Genomic DNA, 27,539 nt, shown 5'->3' with positions numbered 1-27,539 from the left:
ATTTAAAAAATAGAGGCAGCTCACTGGTAAGTGCTGCTATTTGAGCTATTTTTAGAACAGGCCAGCGGGCTACTCATCTGGTCCTTACGGGCTACCTGGTGCCCGCGGGCACCGCGTTGGTGACCCCTGGCGTAGAGGATGCCTTTTTTTGTTCAATTTCCGACTACATTTCTGTTCAACTGCCACACAAATCTTGAAGGAATTGGCACAAAAACATGTAATTCCCATTCCGGCAGACTTTATCGTCTTCTCCTGAGCGTATCAAACGCCCGGTATTCCGACAAGGATGCTAATGTGGATGGCTAATGTACATATCAGCGCTAAGAAGCTCCGTGAGGACATGAGTGTCCTACAATTGCCGTGCGGTGGTCTCCATAAAAAAAAAAAAAAAAGCTAGAGAATTATGGCTGCGTCGTGCTCGTCCAGGAGGGGATAAAAGGTGGCGGTAAAGGCCGGGCGAGCGCATGATGCGGCTCCTCTCTCGCATCATTACGTTCATCAGCGCTATCATCATTAGAGCCATAAAAGCCTGGAGCTCCCCTCTCGCTGGCTGCCTCGCTGTAATCTTCCCTGCCTTTTTGCCTCCCCGGCGCGGCGCTGACGGACACTCACAATTTGCATACGTGTCGGCGCCGGCCGCTGCTGTGTGGGCTACGTGAAGAATGCAATTTTCTGGGTGACTTATCGCCCTGCAAGATGGCAGCCGTACGCCACAAAGAGCAGCGCAAAGTGAACGACGACTCGACCTCTTTTTAGTTCTTTTCTTTGCTGAGATTTGTTGGGCCTACACACCAGGGGTCGGCAACCCAAAACGTTGAAAGAGCCATATTGGACCAAAAATACAACATACGAGTCTGTCTGGAGCCGCAAAAAATGAAAAGCCGTATATAAGTGTTATAATGAAGGCAACACATGATGTAAGTGTCTATATTAGCTATAATAGCCTACTATCAAAATGACTATGTGTCGCAGGCCGAAGCAAATCTTCGTTGACAGAAATGTTGAAATGTAATATTTATTCTACACATGTTTACAACATTAGAAACCATTAGTAAATCAGAGTCTACGCAGAAGGTGAGATAACTGCTGGAAAATTACCGGCTTTTAATGGCTAAAGGTATAGATGTGTGCGACTAAGTTAATGGAAACTGCAGGCTGTCTTCTTCTAGTGGATTTATTACAATCTTTGGCAAGCTCGGTAATGTTTGCTGTGGTCTGGAACAACTATCAGAAATGCAGCCAATATAACATACAGATAATGTGTCATGAGACATGCAAAACTAAATTATATACAAAGAGGATACAAGTAAAGGATATTAAATGAGCTCAAATATACCTACAAACGATAATGATGCAATATGTACATACCGCTAGCCTAAATAGCATGTTAGCATTGATTAGCTTGCAGTCATATGTGGGATCAGCACTCCACACAAGTCAATAACATCAACAAAGTTCACCTTTGTGCATTCCCACACAGCATAAAACGTTTGGTGGACAAAATGAGACAAAGAAGGAGAGAAAGATTTGTCTTCTTCTAGTGGATTTATTACAATCTTTGGCAAGCTCTGTAATGTTTGCTGTGGGGTCTGGAACAACATGGCACACAAACAACTATCAGAAATGCAGCCAATATAACATACAGATAATGTGTCATGAGACATGCAAAACTAAATTATATATAAAGAGGATAAAAGTAAAGGATATTAAATGAGCTCAAATATACCTACAAACGATAATGATGCAATATGTACATACCGCTAGCCTAAATAGCATGTTAGCATTGATTAGATTGCAGTCATATGTGTGATCAGCACTCCACACAAGTCAATAACATCAACAAAGTTCACCTTTGTGCATTCCCACACAGCATAAAACGTTTGGTGGACAAAATGAGACAAAGAAGGAGAGAAAGATGTGTCTTCTTCTAGTGGATTTATTACAATCTTTGGCAAGCTCGGTAATGTTTGCTGTGGTCTGGAACAAAATGGCACACAAACAATTATCAGAAATGCAGCCAATATAACATACAGATAATGTGTCATGAGACATGCAAAACTAAATTATATACAAAGAGGATAAAAGTAAAGGATATTAAATGAGCTCAAATATACCTACAAATGAGGCATAATGATGCAATATGTACATACAGCTAGCCTGAATAGCATGTTAGCATCGATTAGCTTGCAGTCATGCACTGACCAAATATGCCCGATTAGCACTCCAACAAGTCAATAACATCGACAAAGCGCCCCTTTGTGCATTTACGCACAGCCTAAAACTTTTGGTGGACAAAATGAGACAAAGAAGGAGTGGAAGATTTTACTTGTAAACAAACTGTTGCATCACAGTCCACACTATGGTGAGTTCAAGAACCGCCGAAATTAGTAGGTTAAAACGATGTTCACCAAATACTCTCATCAGTGAAGCATACACACAAACATATTAAACAGTGGGCTTTCTAACAAAAAACGTACTAAAGAAAAAAATACATTTTCCCCCCATCTTTTTCCATTTTCAATCCATTTTTAAAAGTGCTCCAAGTAGCCACTAGGGCTGCTCGAGAGCCGCGGGTTGCTGACCCCCGGCCTACACCATTGAGCTCTTTGTGTGCTTTTGTGTTACTGCTAAGAGTTTTAATATTGTTGAGACAATAATATATTTCATATTGATTGTCAATATCATGCATCTGGAAATGTTTGTGTCAATCGTCGCAGGATACAAAGATGATATTGTTCACTACCTTGACAATGGAAGTTGGCAACAAGTTTGTCACGTGCAGGACTCGAGTTGAACAACAGCAACTCATTGATGTCATGTTCAAAACATATTTTGGAAGCTCCTTTTAACATTTTCAATACCCCTTAAGGGTGTGGCTATCTGGGCACCTGATGATTCGATCCCATTCAGATTCCTGGGGTGACGATTCAACGAAGAATCGATTCTCAATTCAACACGATTCTTGATTCAAACCGATTCTCGCAATGTATTATTTGGTATAATAATTATAATGAAACTTTCAAAGCAGGTTACAGGTTAGAAAAGCTATTTGTGGTAGCACGGAGATGGCCTAAAAACATATTTTTACAAATTGAAACAAACAAACAAAAAAACATTTTTTTATCGACTTTTGAAAATTATGAATCAATTTCGAATTTATAGATGAATAATAATCGCGATTCGGATATGAATCGATTTTTTTGTGCCCCCCTACCGCTATCCTAATCAGCGTTACATGTAAGATGGAGCCAATAGCAGCTAACTTTAAACAACAGTTCGGGTCCACCCTAAGACCTATTTTTGAATAAAAATATTTTATTAATCATTTTATTTTCAACCATATTTTTAGCACTTGTTTTATGTTTTATATAACTGTATATAGGGATGGTTGCCAAATTTATACTTAAAAAAAATAAAAATAATAAAAAATCCTGTCGGTACTGTTTAACGTAAAAAGAAACGGTGCCATATTTTAGTACCTGTATTGTACGTGATACAAGTATTTACATAATAAATAAAATATATTTCGGTTACGTCCGATTGCAGACTTAAGCGGGAAACAGGCATATTTGTCATGGATTATCTCTATGTAATGTTGCAATTTTCTGTGCCAACAAAGCAAACATGCCTGAATTAGAATTGATATTAAAGTTTGTTAATTGTTTTTTTAGCCCTGTGTACTGATCAGAATTGTTTCTTTATCAGAATTGCTTTTAACTTTCAGATTCTCAGGGAATATTCTTTTTGACAATCAAAAAGTTCAAACGAAAACTTACAGCGAGGCCTTTTGATGACACTACAGTTCCTGTCTTTCTATTGAACAGTCTGCTTGAGGATATGAGGTCGGCCACAAATTTTCATATTTTTAAAAGTAAACTGAAAACATATTTTTAGCACTTCTATTGTTTAGGTGTTTTTGTGTACTCCATTCATTTTGTCTGTTTTACTTTATGTGCTTTACTTATTTTATTTTATTTTAACTGTGGTATGGTTTGGGTAGTTTCTGGTGCCAAATGTGAATTGTATGTAAATAACTTGAAACTTGATTGATTGATTGATTGATTGATTGATTGATTGATTGATTGGTGGGTGGGTTGGTTGACTGAAATTGCTCAAAAATAAGGCTCAACTTTGCCCTAGCTCAATGCTTATTTACAATTTCCATTGGATATGCCATACACATGAATTGATTACCATTTACCATGAATTGATTAACGTGGACCCCGACTTAAACAAGTTGAAAAACTTATTCGGGTGTCACCATTTAGTGGTCAATTGTACGGAATATACTGTACTGTGCAATCTAATAATAAAAGTTTCAATCAATCAGTCACATGCTATTAATTAGCATTAGCGATTTTACATGTCGATTTCAAATTTGGTAATGAAAACTACAACTAAGATGCATGCTAATATCAAACAGCTGCACTGTAAAAAAAAAAAAAAGAAAGTTGAGAAAACGCAAATTTTCAAGGCAACATGATGCAACAAGATTTTTGCGTTTTCTCAACTTTTGACTACTGCTAAATAATGAAATACGATTTGCAATTGTTGTACTAATTATAGTTTAGTCAGACTCAGAAATAAGGTTTCACTATGTTTAACTACCAAAACAGTGTCTGGCCAGCAGTAGTCAAAAGTTGAGAAAACGCAAAAATCTTGTTGCATCATGTTGCCTTGAAAATTTGCGTTTTCTCAACTTTTTTTTTTTTACAGTGTGGTATGTCATACAGTAAGTACAATACTTGCAGTATAAACACTTTGTAGGGCTAAAAAAAAAAAAGACAAGACTGGCACATTCATCTTAATGGCAAAGACTACTTCCTAACTACGGCAACACACCGAGGACAAACTGAAATGAAAGCATACTTGCAAATGAGACTCGGAAGTGTAAGAAAACAGATATAACAACTGGACAACATTTTTTTTTATCAGCTCACTGACCAAAAAGAATGAGATTTTATTCTTAAAACAAGTTAACGTTCATTACCCTAAGAACATTCACAAAAGTACGGAAAATTGAGACCATTGAGTACTCATCCCTTCTGTATTACTTATCTAATGGCTGTGTTTCCTCAACATGCTTGTTTAACATTTACATTTTTAAACATATTCATTGGTATTACAGTAAAACCTCCTGGGAGCCATGCAGCGTCCACTGCAGTGGACATTTGTGTTTTACATAACAGGGGATTTTTTTCCCCCCAAAATGTGTCACTCTGCCAAAATAAAAGTATTAACAATGAAATGATAAATGTCCAATGTGGAGGATGCTGGTTCTCAAGAGGATATTCTTACTTTTCATGGTATAATTATTAGAACTACAGTACTATTCATTTGTTTTCTGCTTGGCGCTCTCTCGCTCTGCGTTATTAAAGCGAGTCAACATTATTGTTGATTCCAAAATATATTTTCTTTTTTATCCATTGGGGGTGAATTTAGTTCTGCTACAAAAAAAAAAGAGAGACTTTGAAAGCAGCAGTCTGATGCAAAAACATGTCCTGTGACAATACAAGAGGGACTGATGGTTTGCGTTCCAGCGTCACAGCTGGCTTCCTGCACTTTCCTCCCCACATGTTCATCCATCTGAAAAATTCGAAGTCCTCCAATGGATTTTATAATCGCAAAAAAAAGAAAAGAAAAAAGCCGTGCAACACAACCCTTTCCAGATCACCGTGTGTCCAATTTGTGACGACTCTCTGAAATGAGAATGGCTTCCCTTCAACACGTCCCGGCCGGCGTCCGACGGCGGTCCGATCGGGTCCGGACACAAAAGGGCACATGTCTGGGTCTTTGAATGTGAGGTGTCGGCGTTTTGATGAATGCTCGACAACACGGGGCCGTCGGACGCGGGCAGGCTGATAAGCTGGGAGGACTGTCTGATGGATGGCCACCGTCCTGCTAAGATAAGGCTCATTTCTCCACCGGCAAGAGATTTTTGACATTAAAGACCTAATGTGTATCACGGCGGGGGATCGTACAATGGTCGTGACTTGGCGGGATGGTCCAGACCCTGGATGGTCCACACGAATGTTCGCCCTTTTGCGTGCAGTCAGACTACAATAACTTAGAATAATTTCCCTTGCGGATCAATAAAGTTTGTCTAAGTCTAAGTCGTACAGTCCCACTGTACATACGTTGTGGTACGTCCCATACTGCAAAAAGTCAGTGTTCAAAAACAATTTAAAAAAATTAAAAAAATAGGGGTATTTTACTTGAACTAAGCAAAATTATCTGCCAATGGAACAAGAAAATTCGGCTTGTCAAGGCTTTCCAAAACAAGTAAAATTAGCTAACCTCAATGAACCCAAAAATACCTTAAAGTAAGAATATTCTCACTAATGACAAGTGCACTTTTCTTGGTAGAAATTGTTTTTTTACCTTTTTGCTCAATATGTTGGAAAATATTCTTAACTTAAGTAAATGCTAGTGCCATTATCTTGACATAATGATATGCGCTCGGTATCATGATTTTTTTTTCATGCTTGAAGTAAGAAATTATTACTTTAAAAAGTATTTTTATACTTGTGAGTGTTAATGACACAGCTTTGCATCAGTTGATATTCTAGTTTCAAGCATGTTTTACTCAATATAGGTCATAAAATCTCAGCAACAAGCTGTAATATTTTACTGAGATAATTTAGGACCAAAACACTTAAAACAAGTAAAACACTCTAACATAAAATCTGCTCAGTAAGAAGAATTATCTTATCGGACAGAAAATAAGCAAATATCACCCTTATTTGAGATATTTAATCTTACTTAGATTTCAGGTTTTGCAGTGCACTTATCCTCAGATTGGGTTTTCAAAAACAATTTTTACCAAAAGTTGACCATCTTGGTTATCGTACGCACAAACGTTCAGCGTAACAATCTAATGAGACAAAAGATTATTGAGACAAAGATTATTTATGTATTTCATACTTGTTTGCTTACTATGGTATATTATTTATTTATTATTTGTTTGTTCACTGTTTTGTTACAGAGAACAAGGAAATTGGATAAAATTGCTACGGTATGGAAAAAGGTAGGATTAAATAAGTATGTACAGTGAGACTGTACGACTTAGACTTAGACTTAGACAAACTTTATTGATCCACAATAACTTTGAATAATTTCCCTTGTGGATCAATAAAGTTTGTCTAAGTCTAAGTCGTACAGTCCCACTGTACATACGTTTTGGTACGTCCCACTTATCCTCAGATTGGGTTTTCAAAAACATTTTTTACCAAAAGTTGACCATCTTGGTTATCGTACGCACAAACGTTCAGCGTAACAATCTAATGAGACAAAAGACTATTGAGACAAAGATTATTTATGTATTTCATACTTGTTTGCTTACTATGGTATATTAATTTTTTATTATTTGTTTGTTCACTGTTCTGTTACAGAGAACAAGGAAATTGGATAAAATTGCTACGGTATGGTAAGGGGTAGGATTAAATAAGCTCTGCTTCCTCCTACTCCTTTTCGGATGTGCTGTAATGAAACAACTGGAAATATGTGATGCATTACATCAGACCTGGGCAAATTAAGGCCCGGGGGCCGCATGCGGCCCGTTAAGCTTTTCAATCTGGCCCGCCGGACATTCCCAAATCCTTTTTTTTAGATCTTTAAGATGGAAAGTGTAGCTGCCATTATGATGTGCGGGGATGTTTTCTAATGACTGTAAGTCTTGAACTATACAAAGTATTTCAATGGTTGGAATCTGTGCTTTTGCATGATATACTAGTTACAATGGTCATCTCATTAGCTACTATGGTAATCTAATTAGTTAATATGGGCATCTAATTAGTTACTATAATAATCTAAGTCACAGCAGCTCAGACGAGGCACCAAGCAGTGTGGGTGGAGAGCCTGAAATGTGGGTGTCAGGGACAGATGCTGAAGGAGATGTTTATAACAAAGTTCTAAAGCTTAGTGACATATCACATATATTAGATTCTAGTTTGTTTTTTTTCCACCCTTCGCGTTCATATTTCGCTGTTTTGTTGCATTTTTGTTGCATTTCTCTTCATTGTAAAATATGTTGATCGAGAGGGAGGGTGTGACGTTCATATGTTGTCAATATTCAGTTTTTTATTGTTCATAGCTAATATTGTAAATCCCACATTCTTTATTTTCATGTACATTCTGGGTGTCTCATTCAGTAAAAAAACTTAAAATTCCATTCTGTTTTTTAAGGTAATCTGTCATAACGTTCTTAGCATTCAGTCAGACATTTTTTTTTTGAGGTTTTGTATTAGTGTTCCTAAAAATAGATATACCGGCCCTCAGACACACATTTTTCTCTAAATTTGGCCCCCGAGTCAAAATAATTGCCCAGGCCTGCATTACATTGTGACGTATGCATGTTCCAAATAAACTGAAACTGAACTGAACTGAACTGAATGCGTCCAATGGAGTGGCCAAACAAAGAATCCTACACTTTGGCGACTCAGTTTCTGCACTTTTTTTTTTTCCGGGTATGATTGCAAAACAATCCACCATAGGGTCAAAGAAAGTTGCGAGTGCCAGCACTTTGATAAAGAAGGTGAGAAACATTATTGAAATAAAAAAAATTAATTAAAGCAAAGTACAGAAGTGCCTCTTCTGTTCTATGTCATTTCCGTTCATCGCCAACAAGATTGTCCATGTATACATTTAACTATTTCTAATTGTTTTCTGCATGTAAAACTATGTTTATTACTAGTCAGTCAGTCAGTTAGTTAGTACGCAAAAATAACTCAAAAATCTACGGCCGTATTTTCATGAAACTTTCAGGACATGTCAGAAATTAGATAATGTAACAAGTGATTCGATTTTGGGGCTCACCCGTATCATTTCTACGACGTTACTTTACGTTTACACTATGGGCGTCAACTTCTGGGTGTATGCGAGCGTCCCCGCCTCCACCCACGGAGAGAAAGACAGTGAATGACAGGAGGGTTCCCTACTTTTCTTTCATCTCGCTATGGACAGTTCAAAGAGTTAGGGGCGGATTTTCATTTACCTTTTGGGAAATGTCACAAATGGGATAAGGAACAAGTGATTATATTTGGGGGCTGATCCGGATCTCTGTCTGGATTCAGGACTTTTATAACATGGGAGGTGGGGCCTGGTTTGTGCCCGCCGAGTGCTTTGCTAGTTCTCTAAAAAAAAATGTGTTTTTGTTCATATTTTGGGGTGTCTGTAATGGATTCATTGGATTTACATTATTTCATATAGTAAAAACTGCTTCGGTATTGTCCGGTTCGGTTTGTGTTGGACCTTTTGGAACGGATTACGAACAAAAACTGAGGTAACACATAACACAAATGAATGATCAGTTTCACTGTCTCAAACAAAAGAAAGACGACTGATTCTCAAAAAGAGAATATAGGATTGAAATGGAAAATTGTGGTGATGCAGCGGCCATCTTTGATCGATAAAGCTTTAAAATGTGCAATGCAGCAGATAGATTAAGTATACTGTAGCTACAGTAGTATTGTACTTTGAAGGTGGCCATTGAAATTAATTGAAATCCATTTAGTCGGTGCTCGGCCCCCAACACACAGCACACTTTGAACATGTAAGATGCCTTTTAAGAAGATAAAGTAACTATTAGATAAGAAATATCGGGTGAAAAGCAATCCAGTAGAATTTAGTACAAACAACTGCACAGCCTTTACCTTGGAGAGCAGACTTCTACTGTATCTCCTTCAATCTGCTTCTCCATCAAACACACCGTCAGCAGCTTCTCCATATTTTCATGGATAAATGTCCGCTGTTTAAAGTTAAATGTTAAAGTCCCAACGATAGTCACACACACACACACACACTAGGTGTGGTGAAATTATCCTCTGCATTTGACCCATCATCCTCACCCCCTGGGAGGTGAGGGGAGCAGTGAGCAGCAGCGGTGGCCGCGCTCGGGAATCATTTTTGGTGATTTAACCCCCAATTCCAACCCTTGATGCCGAGTGCCAAGCAGGGAGGCAATGGGTCCCATCTTTATAGTCTCTGGTATGACTCTGCCGGGGTTCGAACTCACGACCTTCCAGTCTCAGGGCGGACAACCACAAAGCCACTGATAGATATTATTTTAACGTCCTTAGCTGGTGTTACACTCATTCTGCTTCAGGATGGGGTAGACTAGCAAGGCTACGCTCAAACTGTTTCACCAAGTTAGCTAGCTACACGCTTTGTTGTGTTTTTTGATGATTTATTTCAGTTTAATACATATCACTCACCTCTTCTCAGCACTGTGCTTTGCACTCACTTTCTTCCTAACCATGGTTGGAAAAAGTAGACTCTAGCTCGAAGCTAATGCTATCTTTAGTCTGATCTGACGGGGTTCACTGTGGCATTAGCTCCACCAACGAGCGATGGGGAGGCTCGTAACCTGAATTTTTGCTCGTAGCATAAAACTCAATAACAATTAGCCGAGTCAGCTGGCATGCCCAAAAACGCTATTTGTAACAAAAAGAAACACAAATCTGACCTTTGACAAAGCCAAATGGAGGGGAAGATTGAGCTTACATAACATAACATACACAGTATCACTGCAAAAAGCCAGTGTTCAAAAACAAGAAAAAAAAAAGACAAAAATTAGGGGTATTTTATTTGAACTAAGCAAAATTATCTGCCAATAGAACAAGAAAATTTGGCTGGTCAAGACTTTCCAAAACAAGTACAATTAGCTAACCTCAATGAACCCAAAAATACCTTAAAATAAGTATATTCTCACTAATAACAACTGCACTTTTCTTGGTAGAAAAAAAAATTGACCTTTTTGCTCAATATGTTGAAAAATATTCTTAAATAAGTAAATGCTAGTGCCATTATCTTGACATAATGATATGCGCTCGGCATCATAATTTTTTGTAAGAAATTATTACTTTAAAAAAGTAGTTTTATACTTTGCAACAGTTGATATTCTAGTTTCAAGCATGTTTTACTCAATATAGGTCATAAAATCTCAGCTACAAGATGTAATATCTTACTGAGATCATTTCGGACCAAAACCCTTAAAACAAGTAAAACACTAACATAAAATCTGCTTAGTGAGAAGAATTATCTTATCAGACAGAAAATAAGCAAATATCACCCTTATTTGAGATATTTCATCTTACTTACATTTCAGTTTTTGCAGTGTATAAGATTTGCTAAATCTTGCGAGCAAACTTTGAACTTTTTCAGCGATCGACGCGAATAGACAAATTCCCTAAAAAATATGAGAAACTGAGTGAGTAACAAATGCAGTCATGTGAAGTACGTACTTTTTTTTGCTGTGGTCTCGGCTTTTTGACTCTCGTTTTCCGTCTCTGTCATTCCGTCGTTAATTTTCATGACGCGTCACAGATGTTGACATTTCATTTACTTGACTCCGCGGGGGAATTACCTCAAATCAATTGTCGGCAGCTGGGAGATATGCTAAATCTTCCTAACAGGCGCGCCCGCGGGCTAAAGGCAAGCGAGCGTTACGTCGTCTTGAGATAAATCCAGAGTGACTGGAATCTGCACGACTGAAGCTTCCAAGCAATTCTCTTAATGAAAACCTGAAAGAAATCCTCCCATTGCCGAGCCGGCGAGTTGTTACTGGTGGTCTTTTTTAGTTTCAACCTGGGAAATATGCGATTGACTGCTTGTCAATGTCCTCGATATCCGTCTCAAGTATTGACAATCTCATACCGTACAATTTTTGACGCTGACACAGGAACTCTGGATAAGTGCAATTTCCTAAGAACTTTGTTTTTGGTCTATTTGGCTCACAATACGAAGGTCCTGAGTTCAATCCCGGGATTGGGATCTTTCTGTGTGGAGTTTGCATGTTCTCCCCGTGACTGCGTGGGTTCCCTCCGGGTACTCCGGCTTCCTCCCACCCCCAAAGACATGCACCTGGGGATAGGTTGATTGGCAACACTAAATTGGCCCTAGTGTGTGAATGTGAGTGTGAATGTTGTCTGTCTATCTGTGTTGGCCCTGCGATGAGGTGGCGACTTGTCCAGGGTGTAACCCGCCTTCCGCCCAAATGCAGCTGAGATAGGCTCCAGAACCCCCTGCGACCCCGAAAGGGACAAGCGGTAGAAAATGGATGGATGGTTGGATTAGCTCTGTTATGTTAAATGCTAATGTCCACTGCAGAGGACGCTTCTTCTCAGAAGATTATTGGCTTGTTATATACTGAATATTCATGGTAACTAGGGCTGTCCGATAATATCGGACTGCCGATATTATCGGCCGATAAATGCTTTAAAATGTAATATCGGAAATTATTGTATCGGTTTCAAAATTATCGGTATCTGTTTCAAAAATTAAAATGTATGACTTTTTAAAACGCCGCTGTGTACACGGACGTAGGGAGAAGTACAGAGCACCAATGAACCTTGAAGGCACTGCCTTTGTGTGCCGGCCCAGTCACATAATATCTACGACTTTTGACAAACTCACAAGTGAATGCAAGGCATACTTGCTCAACAGCCATACAGGTCACACTGAGGGTGGCCGTATAAAGAACTTTAACACTGTTACAAATATGCGCCACACTGTGAACCCACTCCAAACAAGAATGACAAACACATTTCGGGAGAACATCCGCACCGTAACACAACATAAACACAACAGAACAAATACCCAGAACCCCTTGCAGCACTAACTCTTCCGGGACGATACAATATACACCCCCTGCTACCCTACCGCCCCCCCCCCCCCCACCTCAGCCCTGCCCCCCAACCCCGCCCACCTCAACCTCCTAATGCTCTCTCAGGGAGAGCATGTCCCAAATTCCAAGCTGCTGTTTTGAGGCATGTTAAAAAAAAAGAAGCATTTTGTGACTTCAATAATAAATATGGCTGTGCCATGTTGGCACTTTTTTCCATAACTTGAGTTGAAGTTGTTCTCTTATTTTGGAAAACCTTGTTACATTGTTTAGTGGGGCATCACAACAAAATTAGGTATAATATTGTGTTAATTCCACAACTGTATATATCGGTATCGGTTGATATCAGTATCAGTAATTAAGAGTTGGACAATATCGGAATATCGGATATCGGCAAAAAAGCCATTATCGGACATCTCTAATGGCAACCAATAAGTGCATATTTGCTTATACAAGATAGCTCTTCTACTCCAGAAGCATTGCATACAAAGGGGTAAAAAAGTTGTTAAAACATGCACTCTTACTGTCTCTCCTGTGCTATTATTTTTCTAACAAATACACCACAAGGTGGCACTGTTATTAAACCTGAAGGTTTTTTTTTATTTTGATTTTTATTAAGGATCCCCATTAGCTGGTTGCCTCAACAACCCACTAGTCTTCCTGGGGTCCACAATTCAATACAATTACAAGTAAAAGCATATAATTATAACTACACAATACAGGAAAAAAATAAAAGCATCAATAAAAAAACAAGCAAACAATTTACAGTCACAGAATAATAATTACCATATAAATATAACAAACAAATCATCAATGAGCAAACTAATTTAAAAACTCAGATAAAATATTACTCTCTTTTTAAAAACCTGTTTACTTTCAATGCTGGTGAGAATTCGAGGCAGGTTATTCCAGAGCGATAAAGATCTATAAATAAAAGATTTCCGCAAAGCATTCTTCTTGGGACGAGGGAGTACAAAATGCCCCTCACTGGATGCCCTGGTATTGTGATTATGTATAGTGCTACTGTGAACTATTTGGGCCATGAGAAAAGCAGGAGTTTTACTACCGGTTACTGATTTGAACAATATAAGAGTATTAGCCAACAACCTGTTCTGCACTGTTAGCCAGGAAAGAGAAGCATGCATTTGATTCACATTGGTTCTTAGTGAACAACCAAGAACCAGCCTTGCTGCCCTATTCTGGACAATCTGGAGCTTACTGATCTCACCACTTGCAGCAGACGCCCAGACTGTAGAACAATAGTCAATATGACACAAGACTAAACTCTTAACAATTTGACAAAGAAGAGGTGGATCAGCAAAACCAGCACATTTCCTGGAAATACCAACAGCCCTTCCCATCTTTGTAACTATATCACTGATATGATTTGACCAGGATAGAGTGCAGTCCAGCATCACTCCAAGGAGCTTGGCACTTCTGACCTGTTGAACTGTTGAAATACCTAGCCTCAAATCCAACTTTGGGTCACAAGATAACCCTTGCCTAGTCCCCAATATAATACTTTTTGTTTTTGAGGTGTTAAGGACAAGTCTGTTACATACTGTCCAGTCATGCACAGCTTTTAGTTCCTCACTCAATACTACATTAAGTACACTGCATGATGGTGCAGCATGAAATAAGGTTGCATCATCAGCATAAAGAACCAATCTTGCACGCCCGGTAGCCCAAGGTAAATCATTGGTGAATATAGAAAAAAGTAAAGGTCCTAGGCAACTTCCCTGTGGAACACCACAATCCAAACTTCTGCTATTAGACAAGCTGCCATTAAGATACACCTGTTGTGATCTTGAGGACAAATAACTCTGTATCCACATTAAACTTGAAGTATTAAAACCATAACATTTAAGTTTCTCAATTAAAAGAGAGTGGTCAATCATGTCAAATGCAGCACTAAAATCTAACAGCACAGCTCCAACCAACATAGAATTATCTATAGCATTAAGCCAATCGTCCGTCATTTGTATAAGAGCCGTGGACGTAGAGTGGCCCGTTCTATATGCATGTTGAGAATCAGTTGCTAGCCCATTTGATTGAAAGTAAGCTTGAATTTGTGCATACACACATTTCTCCAGTATTTTACATAACCCAGGTAGGATGCTTATTGGTCTAGAATTGCCCTCATTGAAAGCCAATTTGGTATCCTTATGGAGAGGAGTAACCTTAGCCACCTTCCATATCTTTGGACACAGGCCCACTTGTAAACATTTATTAAAAATATGACAAACAGGCACTGATATGATACCAGCAGTCATTTTCAGTAATTTACTATCCAGGTTGTCTACACCAGCTACTTTGTTGTCAGGAAGAGAGTTTAGTAACCTCTCAACCTCACTGACTTCAACCTGATGAAAATTGAATTCACAGTCCTTATTATCCATTATAATATTCCTAATGAGGTCAGCTGATTTGTTGTTATTGGATATATGCATACCATGCCTTAATTGAGATACCTTGTCAACATAATAGTTATTAAAATGATTGGCAATGTCACATGGCTTAGTGAGTACCAACCCATTTGATTCCACAAAAGGTGTACAGACATTGTTCTTTCTACCCATGATTTCATTCAAAACATTCCATAAGTTTTTGCTATCATATCTCACATCATATAACCTCTGTTTGTAATATTCCCTTTTTTTCAGTTTGTTTAACTTTGTGACCTGGTTTCTTAAGGAACAGTACTTATGCCTGTCATCAATTAAACCAGAGTTGACGGAGGCTTTTTTAGCCATGTCTCTTTCTGTCATTAAACCTCTAAGTCCATTATCAATCCATGGGGCAGACTTAGTTTTGACAGAAAACTTCTTCAAAGGGGCATGCTTGTCCACAACACTCATGTACATTAACATAAATAAGTCCAGTGCAGCCTCAGGGTCTTCCTCACTGCACACCTCGTTCCAATTTAAACAGGATATTTCATCAATAAAACATTCTTCATCAAATCTCTTATAAGACCTTGTAAAAATAATTTTCGCTTTAGGTTTAGGAACCCTTGTCTTTCTAGTGACAGATATTATATTGTGGTCAGTTTGACCTCTATGTCTTCGTCAAGTCGTATTGACCCACTGTAATTGGGGATGGTTACCGTTCACATTTTGAACCGATACGGTATCAATTCCAAGGTACTCTATTTTATAAATTGCGTGTACTTTTTTTGTGTTGACATAGGAACAAATTATGATTTATCCCTTTTTTTGTAAAATCTTTTATCTTTTAGTTTTGATTACCAAATTGGAAGGTGTTGAAAGCGTTTGTAAAATTGCTCATGCTAATGTGCATCCAATGTTAATTAGCATTGAGCTAGCACATTTTGAAAAAAGTGGAGTTTTACTTTTGAGCGACTTCTATCAGGCACGCTTGCTTTGTTGGCACGGAAAATTCCAACATTACCTAAAGGCAGTCTGCTATTACCACGCCTGTTTGCTAAATGCAAACAAAGGAATTGAAATATCGTATTCTTTCAATTTTACGAGAATCGGTACTCTGTAGTACCGACAAAATTCGGTCCGTCCCGATCCACTTTTCGTCCCGATTCGCTGATACCCGTCTGATATCAGCAAAAAGTATCGGGTATATTGGCTTGCGTGAAAAATCTCTAATATAAATGCTCAGATACAAGCAGTCCTGCAGAGTATTTACTTGTGAAAATCTGGACAGCCAGTTAACGTCTCCAATGTCCTCCAATAAGCACACAAAGTTTGACTTTTCTTGTATTTTAGTCAAGTTATTTACAAAAAGTAAACATTTTAGGCTATAGGTTACTAGGAGCTAGCAGTTAAACAACAGCTAAGCACACCATAGCGCACAAGCTAGAAATACAAAATAAGTGTCCTTATTTGAGCAATATTGCAGTCTAAAACAGCACATTGGTCAATATAAACAAGTATCAAATAATTATAGTTGCGTATTACTTACACATACAAAGTCATCAAGGCAGGAATGCATTAAAAAGTATCCAGTAACAAACGTGTCCGCATCATTCAACTTACTGCGTCACGAGCTTAACTTAATGAATTATTTTTGACCAATAGGTGACGCCCGAAAAACAATCACCACTGCACTTAACCTTAAAGACAGCAACGGTCCATTCCAGAAGGTTAACAATAAATAAGTTAGTGTTTTTCATACTTTCTAATTTCTTGTTTGACCAATTTCCCTTGGTTGCACCTTTTCTAACATTCCACAAGAGGAAATAATAAAACCTTGTATGATTCCTGCTGATATCATATCGGCCAATAATCAAGGCTCCAATATCTATAAAATAATATGTTAAAGAGGTTCATTTAGCCTACTAATGTGTATTTATAAATAGTTGATTTTGAGTTGATTACTAGCCTATATAAATCAACTATTTATAAATCTATAAAATAATGTGTGTAAAATTGGAACAATATTTCTTTTAAAAAAATGGCCACCATCAAGAAAAACATTGTTATGGGGGCGGGACATAGTAACTAATTGTCCATAAATCATTGGCCTTTCGGCTAATGATGGGGAAACTGAGGATATTGCATGTATGCGAGCAGGACTTTCAAGGCGTTTTCAACACAACCCATAGGGGGCGCTATTTTTACAGTCATGTTTATTATGTCGTTAAAAGGTAAAGGGCTGGTCCTCCATTTATTTCTTTATAAGTACTGCATTGGCTTATATGGTATCGCATTAATTTAGCTCCTTGTTGATGTCAGCGCTTTATAATTTGTAGTCTTTTATGAGGTGAGACAAGAATATGCGAAGCCGCAGAGGATGAACGGACACGAGGAATATCTCGCCTGTTTCGGTAGAAGATGAATCCTTCAACTCGAGCCCCAAATGTCACGGGCATCCCAGTAAATGAGCTGCAGTGGGCTTTCAGAGCGGGAATATGAAGAGATATTTCACGTCGGCACACTTGTTACGTCGATAGCGGGCCGCGGCCAGCCTCAAAGTGGAATCTGGTCATTACATGCGAGGCCATGGAGTGTGATGGATCTGGGCCGTCCGGGTCACGGCGACGCAAGCGAGGTCCAATCAATGGCAGCCCGAGCGCATGACCTTGATACAGCACGCTGCGGGGTAAGGCCATTAAAAATAGAGATGATGGGACGGAACACCATACACAAATATCCCAGGAAAAGCGTCAGGATCAGGATCAGAAAGAAATCAATGGTCGCTACAACTACAGAACGTTAGGTGAAGCTCCTTATAATGAAGGTCGGCTCTCTTACATGAGCGAGGCGGTCCAATGACGAGCAGAGCAACACCCTTCCTTTACCCAGAAGTCCCAGCTTTTCATCCAGAGAGAGAGAGAGAGAAACCTTCACTGGGACCTCAAGTCCCAAGACAAAATCACATGTTTTTATTCATTTATACTTTTTTTTAAATTAAACTTGAATCTAAGTTAATGCATGTTTTATACTAAAAAATGATTTAAAGGAAAAAATCTTCAATTGTTTTCTTACAGTGCAAAATAACCAATTTAATTACCGTATTTTCCGGACCATAGGGCGCAACGGATTATAAGGCGCACTACCGATGAATGGTCTATTTTCGATCTTTTTTCCGTAACACTTTAGTATGGGGAACATATTCACCACTAATTAGTTGCTTTTTAACATGCAAATTAGTAACATATTGGCTCTTAATTAGTCATTAGTAAGTACTTATTAATGCCTTATTCTGCATGTCTTATTATACAACCAGTAAGCCATTAACTAAGAGTCTTCCCTCAATAACTTCAGAATTATTGCTTATTAGTAACCCTAACCCTAACCCTAAACCAGGGGTCGGCAACCCAAAATGTTGAAAGAGCCATATAGGACCAAAAATACAAAAACAAATCTGTCTGGAGCCTGCAAAAAATTAAAAGCCATATTACATACAGATAGTGTGTCATGAGATATAAATTGAATTAAGAGGACTTAAAGCAAACTAAATGAGCTCAAATATACCTACAAATGAGGCATAATGATGCAATATGTACATATAGCTAGCCTAAATAGCATGTTAGCATCGATTAGCTAGCTTTAATGCAGTGACCAAATATGTTTGATTAGCATTCCACACAAGTCAATAACATCAACAAAACTCACCTTTGTGCCTTCACGCACAACGTTAACAGTTTGGTGGACAAAATGAGACAGAAAAAGAAGTGGCAAAAAACACGTCCTAGAAAGTCGGAGAAAGTTATACACGTAAACAAACTACGGTGAGTTCAAGGACCGCCAAAATTAGTCGGACAAAACGGCGCTCGCCAAATACTCGAATCAGTGAAGCATGTTTAATACAAACAGTGTGCTTTATAACAATTAGGGAGGTTTGTGTCATGTTTGTCCTCCTACAGAAACCATATTAAAACAAAAAATATATTTTTTCCCCTCATCTTTTTCCATTTTTCATACATTTTTGAAAAAGCTCCAGAGAACCACTAGGGCGGCGCTAAAGAGCCACATGCAGGTCTAGAGCCGCGGGTTGCCGACCCCTGCCCTAAACCTTATGTGTTCCCCTAGTGTCCAAATAACTCAAAATGAAGTCTTTGTTACTTTAATAAGCAACTAATTAATGGTGAATATGTTCTCCATACTAAAGTGTTACCCTTTTTTCATATATAAGGCGCACTGGATTATAGGTCGTATTAGGGAGGTTTGTGTCATGTTTGTCCTCCTACAGAAACCATATTAAAACAAAAAGTATATTTTTTCCCCTCATCTTTTTCCATTTTTCATACATTTTTGAAAAAGCTCCAGAGAACCACTAGGGCGGCGCTAAAGAGCCACATGCGGCTCTAGAGCCGCGGGTTGCCGACCCCTGCCCTAAACCTTATGTGTTCCCCCAGTGTCCAAATAACTCAAAATGAAGTCTTTGTTACTTTAATAAGCAACTAATTAATGGTGAATATGTTCCCCATACTAAAGTGTTACCCTTTTTTCATATATAAGGCGCACCGGATTATAGGTCGTATTAAAGGAGTCATATTATTTATTTTTTTCTAAATGTAAAACACTTCCTTGTGATCTACATAACATGTAACGGTGGTTGTTTGGTCAAAATGTTGCATAGATTATGTTTTACAGATCATCTTCAAGCCGCTTTTCTGACAGTCGCTTCCGGATGCGCCGTTTTGTGGGCGGTCTTATTTACGTGGCTCACCTTCGACAGCGTCTTCTCCCCGTCATCTTTGTTGTAGCGGTGTAGCGTGGAAGGACGGGAGTGGAAGAAGTGTCAAAAGATGTTGGTATGACTCGGCCAGGGTTTGAACTCACAACCTACCGATCCCAGGGCGGACACTCTAACCACAAGGCCACTGAGCAGATAACATAACATAATATAACATAAACGTAAAGTAACATCATAGAAATTACTTGTTTGTTGTCCCATTTTCGGACATTTCCTGGAAGTTTCGTGAAAATCTGATCACAATTTTCAATGATGACCAATCTTCCTGGCGGAGGTAATAAATGAATATATTCAGGATAAATCATGAAGTGGCTCAGTATTCTCCTTCTTCTTCTTCCTATAAACACCATCAGCGTTGTTAAACCCGATCATATTACGACATTGTTTGCTCGATTCCCTTATGTAATATTATTCTGCATATTGATATGCCAAACGTTCTTAGCGTTCTTTGAGGTTTTAAATTAAACTTTTCCCTGAGTTTGAATCACTCCTCTCATGCATTCACTCCACAAAGTTTGATGTGTGACTTTTACTGCTATTGGTGATGAGAACATGAGGAAAAAAAAGAGCTGCCTGGAATGGAATGTGCAGCATTTATATGCTGAATGCCTATCATCTCTCTGCAGGAAGCCAATAATGGAATAAGGATCTGCGGGGAGACCAAACTGTCTGATCGAATCTATTTTATACACTTTTTTTTTTGGCAAGCAATAATAATAAAATATCCACGTCTGATAATTTCATCAGTATAGGACTCGACAGTGAGGGAAAGTTGACAGCAGCGAGATGAGCGATGGCCTGGTCCAGGCAAGCAGTTGATAAATGATGGAACTTATTTCCATGCAGATTTGATTTGCACAGGGGAGTTTCTCGCAATGAAATCCAGCTTCGTATCTAATCCTGGCTCAGGAGGTAGAGCGCGGGATCCAGTAACCGGAGGGTTCCCGGTTCCAATCACGTTTCCTCCCTCACACTCGCAATGGGTGCCCCTGCTCCTGATATCGTGGCAGTATGGACAATGATTGGATGGCGTACGATATTAGGGACAGATCTATACTAACGAATTCTACTCATTAGAAGAGTTAGGGAAAAGGTGTTACATCGGATCATCGGCTGCCCTCTCCCTTCCCTGACAGACATTTACATCTCCCGCTGCCTCAGCTGAGCTACCAACATTATCAAGGACAGCTCTCACCCAGGCTTTGACCTGTTTGACCTCCTGCCCTCAGGAAGGCGCTACAGGGTCACCAGGTCTAAGACAAACATACTCAAGAACAGTTTTTTCCCTAAAGCCATAACCACGGTGAACTCTCATAGGCACTGATTTTATAGTCTAGCACAGGGGTCACCAACCTTTTTGAAAGCAAGAGCTACTTTTTGGGTAGTGATTAATGCGAAGGGCTACCAGTTTGATACACACTTAAATAAATTGCCAGAAATAGCCAATTTGCTCAATTTACCTTTAACTCTATGTTATTATTAATAATTAATGATATTTACACTTAATTGAACGGTTTAAAAGAGGAGAAAACACGAAAAAAATGACAATTGAATTTTGAAACATAGTTTATCTTCAATTTCGACTCTTTAAAATTCAAAATTCAACCGAAAAAACGAAGAGAAAAACTAGCAAATTCGAATCTTTTTGAAAAAATTCAAAAAATAATTTATAGAACATCATTAGTAATTTTTCCTGATTAAGATTAATTTTAGAATATTGATGACATGTTTTAAATAGGTTAAAATCCAATCTGCACTTTGTTAGAATATATAACGAATTGGACCAAGCTATATTTCTAACAAAGACAAATCATTATTTCTTCTAGATTTTCCAGAACAAACATTTTAAAAGAAATTCAAAAGACTTTGAAATAAGATTTAAATTTGATTCTACAGATTTTCTAGATTTTCCAGAATATTTTTTTTGAATTTTAATCATAATAAATTTGAAGAAATATTTCACAAATATTCTTCGTCGAAAAAACAGAAGCTAAAATGAAGAATTAAATTAAAATGTATTTATTATTCTTTACGATAAAAAAAATACATTTACTTGAACGTTGATTTAAATTGTCAGTAAAGAAGAGGAATGAATTTAAAAGGTAAAAAGGTATATGTGTTTAAAAATCCTAAAATCATTTTTAAGGTTGTATTTTTTCTCTAAAATTGTTTTTCTGAAAGTTATAAGAAGCAAAGTAAAAAAATAAATGAATTTATTTAAACAAGTGAAGACCAAGTCTTTAAAATATTTCCTTGGATTTTCAAATTCTATTTGAGTTTTGTCTCTCTTAAAATTAAAAATGTCGGGCAAAGCGAGACCAGCTTGCTAGTAAATAAATACAATTTTAAAAATAGAGGCAGCTCACTGCTAAGTCCTGCTATTTGAGCTATTTTTAGAACAGGCCAGCGGGCTACTCATCTGGTCCTTACGGGCTACCTGGTGCCCGCGGGCACCGCGTTGGTGACCCCTGGTCTAGCACCTCTCTGTGTGCAATTTTTACTTCCCACCCACAGTCTGAATGCTTTTATACATATAATATTTAAACAACACATTCAGAACATTCGTTCTCAGGACTGGACTGTGCACTTTACCCCCTTTTGCACTATTTATTTTCTTTCCTTCCTATGTTTTGCATATTTATAGACTGCCGCACTGATACTGGAGTTGCTTTTAATCTCATTGTACCGGTGTATAGTGACAACAAAAAGGCATTCTATAACATTACTTTTACCAATTACATAAATGTTGTTACAGATGCGTTTGATGTAACGTTTGTAAGTCAACAAGACAGCGTCAGAAGCACAGCAAGTTCAATGCAAGAAATATTTGTTTACTAATGAAAATGAACCTGATATTAAATAGGAAGAGGCAAAACCCCACAGCAAACAACACGTAGGCCGAGTACACACACATGCATACACACACTCCTACTACTACTACATGGGAATTAGGAACATCAAATTAATGATTAAAGTGACAAGCTTGTAATCCTACAATGAGGGATTGTGGATAAGGAGAAAAGACGGCAATCAAAGCACATTCGGTCTCTTTACTAACTCGTGCTAACACACCACTGAAAAGATTCTACAGAGCTGGCAAACTGACGCTGCTAACCAAACAAACATAGCTCTGATCGCGCTCTTGCTGATGTCACATGTCACTTGGCAACAAGCATCTCTTTTAACTCTTAATTTGAAGGTTGTTTTTTTTAAGTAACACATTAATGATTTTTTCTATTAATTAATTGCATTTGTTAAAGGGTAATTATGTTAATAATTAAATTACGTTTTTGATAAAGCAACTAGTAACTTAAATAACGTAATATACTTTTTTAAAGTAATTTTCTGAACAAAGCTTATTTGTGTTGCACAATACCAGTGGTTTCCTTTCCGATCTGATACGAAGCAAAATTCAGGCTACTGTAAAAATAAAAGTTGTATTGTTTTCCTTTTACAGTAAAGCATTGTAAAAACAACAATTGCAGATTTTAAAATAAATAAAAAAAATGGGCAGCCCAATTGGCAAAATTTCACTGCAAAAATAACAGCAATTTTTTTTATTACAATAATTCGGTGAAAAAAATAATTTTAGATTTTAAGGTAAAAATCGAGCAGCTCCGTTGCTAAAATTTTACTGTGAAAATGAAAGCGATACCTTTTTTCTCATTGACTGTAATTAACTGTAAAAACAGAAATGGTCAACTCAGTTGCCAGAGTTTTACTGAACCAGGCAAAAACATTGGAACGTTGGCGCCCTCTCGGCACCTGTGTAAATGTTGCAAACAGCCCCTTTAACTGGTGTCTAACTCCTGTACTACTTCCATGTGTTGTCCATATGTATAGCTTATGCAGTGTGTGCTCGTTATGCAGCAATTACTGTAATTACATAGTCATTTTCATCAAGACGATAGGTCAGGGGTGGGCAATTAATTTTTACCTTGGGCCGCATGAGCAACCCGAGCACTGCTGGAGGGCCACATCGACAATATTTCAATTAGATTTTGCTCAATATTATTTTTGATATATACCGTAAGATAAATAATAATAATAATAATAATAATTAATAATAATAATAACACTTTCATTTAACCTAACTTTACTTTATACCAAAAGTACTGCTTTGGAAATCATGTGTACCCCTTTCGGAGATCACATTTAGTTCCCCTTAAACATCCTCATGTTGCACAATGAAATGTAAGCATAGGATGAAGTGTGCATTCCTGTAACTTTCTCTAGTAACAGCATTCCATGATTAATATAAATAAATTAACATTAATAATAAATGACAGTAGAATAAGCACACGTATGACTGAGGAGTCATAGTGTAACTTTGTGTGGTGTTTGAGTTGTCCGACTTTTTGTGTGGCCATAAACGCACCAGTGGCTTAGTGGTATATGCGTGTTGGTGACAGGTGACAAGTTGGTTTTGGCCTGGTTTGTACGGCAGAAAATGACTAGTTTTTCGAGATAGAAGTGTTTTACTCATGTTATTGGTGTGGTTATGGCCGAATATAAACAGTTTTGCTCAATAAAGTGATCGATATAATTCCTGGCCTCGAAGCATCTCGATAGACGTTACAATAATTGAACGGTGTTCAATTGAACGGTGTTGACGAACACCGTTAGGGCCGCTTGTTGTCACTGTCACTCAAAGTTGCACTGCAAAATTACACAGAATAAATGGGTTTATTTTGTTTAGAATTCAGATGGGATTTGATTTGGTGCGCGGCATATATTTGCTGTGCGCAGAGGACGCTTGAGCAGTGCGCAATTGCGCAGGCGCGTACCTTAGAGGGAACGTTGCTTGGCAGTCCATGTCTTGTTGAAAACACGCCATTCGTCATCAACTTTTCTCTTTTTAGCGTCTCGGGTGTAAACCGTGCATCACTTGTCGCTGTGCACCTTCACTCACAGGTTACACACGGACATACGCACATAAATAACACTGTTCAAAATAAAAGCAGCACAGTTGTAGTGCGCGCACGACATAGATGTTTTTTCAACTTTATTTTGCAATTTGTGATTGCAGCTGTTCACATTCACGCGCATACGTCCACACGGAAGTAATACAAATAACGCTTTTCAAAACAAAAGCAGCACCGTTGTATTGCACACTCGACATAGATACTTTTTTAAATTGATTTTGTAATTTATGATTGGCCTCACGCGGGCCGGACAGGGACGCACAAAGGGCCGGATGTGGCCCACGGGCCGCAGAATTCCCAGGTCCGCGATAGGTTATATGCCGAGACAAATGTGGCTGTCCTCTGCGCTGTTGTGTACATGAGACAAAACAAAGACCTTCATCTAATCGGGTGGCTCACATTCCACCGTGCAGGCTGAATATGGACAAACACTGCGGACCAGTGTGAAAAGACACGTGAAATGTTGTGTAACAACAAAACGCCGCAGCCAGATGGAATTAGCGCGTCCTCTGCAACTTTACACCAAAAACACAACAATATTTGCTCCCCAAACACTGGCGGGATCATCCGGCAGGCTTGATCCGGCGCGCGCCTGCTTCAACATTGACAATTACCCCGAGTCGGCGTTGTTTGTCTCTAATGCGCCTATTGATAAATCGGCCTTTTTCATGCCAGCTATGCTAAAAAAATACATTTTAAAAGAAATACAACAAATGAGAACTCCTACGAGTGTGGCCTGAAAAAAAAACAGATCAATAGGCTCACCTGAGAGAAGGAGAAGGAGAAGGAAAACCCCCCCCCCTCCCCCCAACCCCTCCCTCGCTAACGATGCTAATGGTGCTCTCGGAGATCCTTCATTACGCTGATTAAGGCCGCAACCTCAAATATAATCTGATTAGAGGAGCAAAACAGGCGGGGGGAGCGGACGACGAGGAAAAATACTTTTCTCAGGGGCTGCATTATGTGCGGTGGACGTCCATGTTGGTGCTCAAATGTCATCCATCTATAAGAGGTTTATGTGGAGTCTTCTTGGACGTCGAACCCATTCAAAATGCACAACGGGAACGCAAAGACCACTGCCTGCTTCTGATAGGACTGCAAGTCCTGGCCCCCCCCGTCCCCCATCGGTTGGCACCCCCACAGTAGTGATGCTGCGACATACGTTCTGCCCTAAATACACCACAGACATAAAAGAGACTTGTGAACTCTCTTGCTGGCAACATTTCCCTCTGGTATTCACCGCATACTTGCCAACCTTGAGACCTCTGAATTCGGGAGATGGGGGATGGGGGTGTGTGTATATATTTTCAGGTATTTCTTATATATATATATATAAATAATCCGTTCATGAATGAGTACCGTAATTTCCGGACTATAAGCCGCTACTTTTTCCCCTCGTTTTGGTCCCTGCGGCTTATACAAGGGTGCGGCTTATTTACGGCCTGTTCTTCTCCGACACCGACAAAGAGGATTTCGGTGGTTTCAGTACGCAGGAGGAAGACGATGACACAATGATTAAAGACTGACTTTTCATATACCGGTAGGCTGGTTATTTTGATAACGTACAGGCGAGCACTTTGTATTACTTTGCACCGTTGTATTATTTGTACTCTGCACGAATGCTGTTCGCCATGTCAAAGATGTGAAAGTTTGATTGAATGATTGAAAGATTTATTGTTAATAAATGGGACGCTTTGCGTTCCCAAACAGTCATCTCTGTCCCGACAATCCCCTCCGTGGTAGCAGGAACCCCTATATACTACGGTAATCACACATCAAAACCCTGCGGCTTATAGTCGGGTGCGGCTTATATATGGAGCAATCTGTATTTTCCCCTAAATTTAGCTGGTGCGGCTTATAGTCAGGTGCGGCTTATAGTCCGGAAATTACGGTATATCCGTCCGGCCTATGGAGAAGACTGATCTACAAAATGTGCAGGCAGCATACCCCTTCCCCTTCGAGCTGTCCTGGATGAACTGACATTTTTTTCTCCAATCATTTTGGATCTTGCAAGCGTACTTCTTCTTCTTACTCGTCGTCGCCATGTCTCTTCTGCCTTCTTCTGCTTCGTCTCTGTTATGTTTTTGGACATTACTACTTGCCGTAGTTTTAAAGCAATGCATGATGGGAATCCGGATGTTGTGTGTCAGTGTATTAACGTGCCGGCTGGAATAAACACACGCTGAGAAATAGCTCCGTGCCTGCCTACTTTATGGGTTATAGATAAACCTATGGATAACGGAGACATATATAATAGTCTCCTTTTCAGGTGAGAGAGGACGCTAAAGGCAGTGCCTTTAAGGCACGCCCCCAATATTGTTGTCCGGGTGGAAATCGGGAGAAATTCGGGAGAATGGTTGTCCCGGGAGATTTTCGGGAGGGGCACTGAAATTCGTGAGTCTCCCGGGAAAATCGGGAGGGTCAAGTATGATTCACCATATCTTCAATGATTTCTGCATTCCATCTAAAATTAGCCCCAACAAAACCAGGAAGATTTATTGCCAGGAAGAAAAATATTCTCACATGGGTCAGGCAAGTTCATTTGGCCAGTTCCAAATGGCCAGTAAACATCTGTACCCGTATTTTTCGGACTATAAGTCGCAGTTTTTTTCATAGTTTGGCCGGGGGTGCGACTTATACTCAGGAGCGACTTATGTGTGAAATTATTAACACATTACCGTCAAATATCAAATAATATTATTTAGCTCATTCACGTAAGAGACTAGACGTATAAGATTTCATGGGATTTAGCGATCAGGAGTGACAGATTGTTTGGTAAACGTATAGCATGTTCTATATGTTATAGTTATTTGGATGAC

General features: G+C 38.8%; 1 protein-coding gene across 3 annotated transcripts in view; it reads left to right on the top strand.

The window, feature by feature from the left end:
• Window positions 1-27,539, top strand: part of chrm2a (cholinergic receptor, muscarinic 2a) — a 123,211-nt gene that overhangs the window by 63,515 nt on the left and 32,157 nt on the right. The window contains exon 1 of one of the 3 annotated variants that reach the window (XM_062064724.1): window positions 6,408-7,027. The exons of the other annotated variants lie outside the window; for them this stretch is intronic. Within the exon in view, the coding sequence (XP_061920708.1) occupies window positions 6,912-7,027 (116 nt within the window). The 5' untranslated portion in view covers window positions 6,408-6,911. Of the gene's footprint in view, window positions 1-6,407; window positions 7,028-27,539 lie in introns of those variants that run through there. 3 annotated transcript variants of the gene reach the window in all.

This window comes from Entelurus aequoreus, linkage group LG12, assembly GCF_033978785.1.
Source record: "Entelurus aequoreus isolate RoL-2023_Sb linkage group LG12, RoL_Eaeq_v1.1, whole genome shotgun sequence".
In the NCBI taxonomy this organism is placed as follows: domain Eukaryota; kingdom Metazoa; phylum Chordata; class Actinopteri; order Syngnathiformes; family Syngnathidae; genus Entelurus; species Entelurus aequoreus.
Note: the sequence above shows the minus strand (reverse complement) of the source record. Positions and strands in the feature narration are given on the sequence as shown.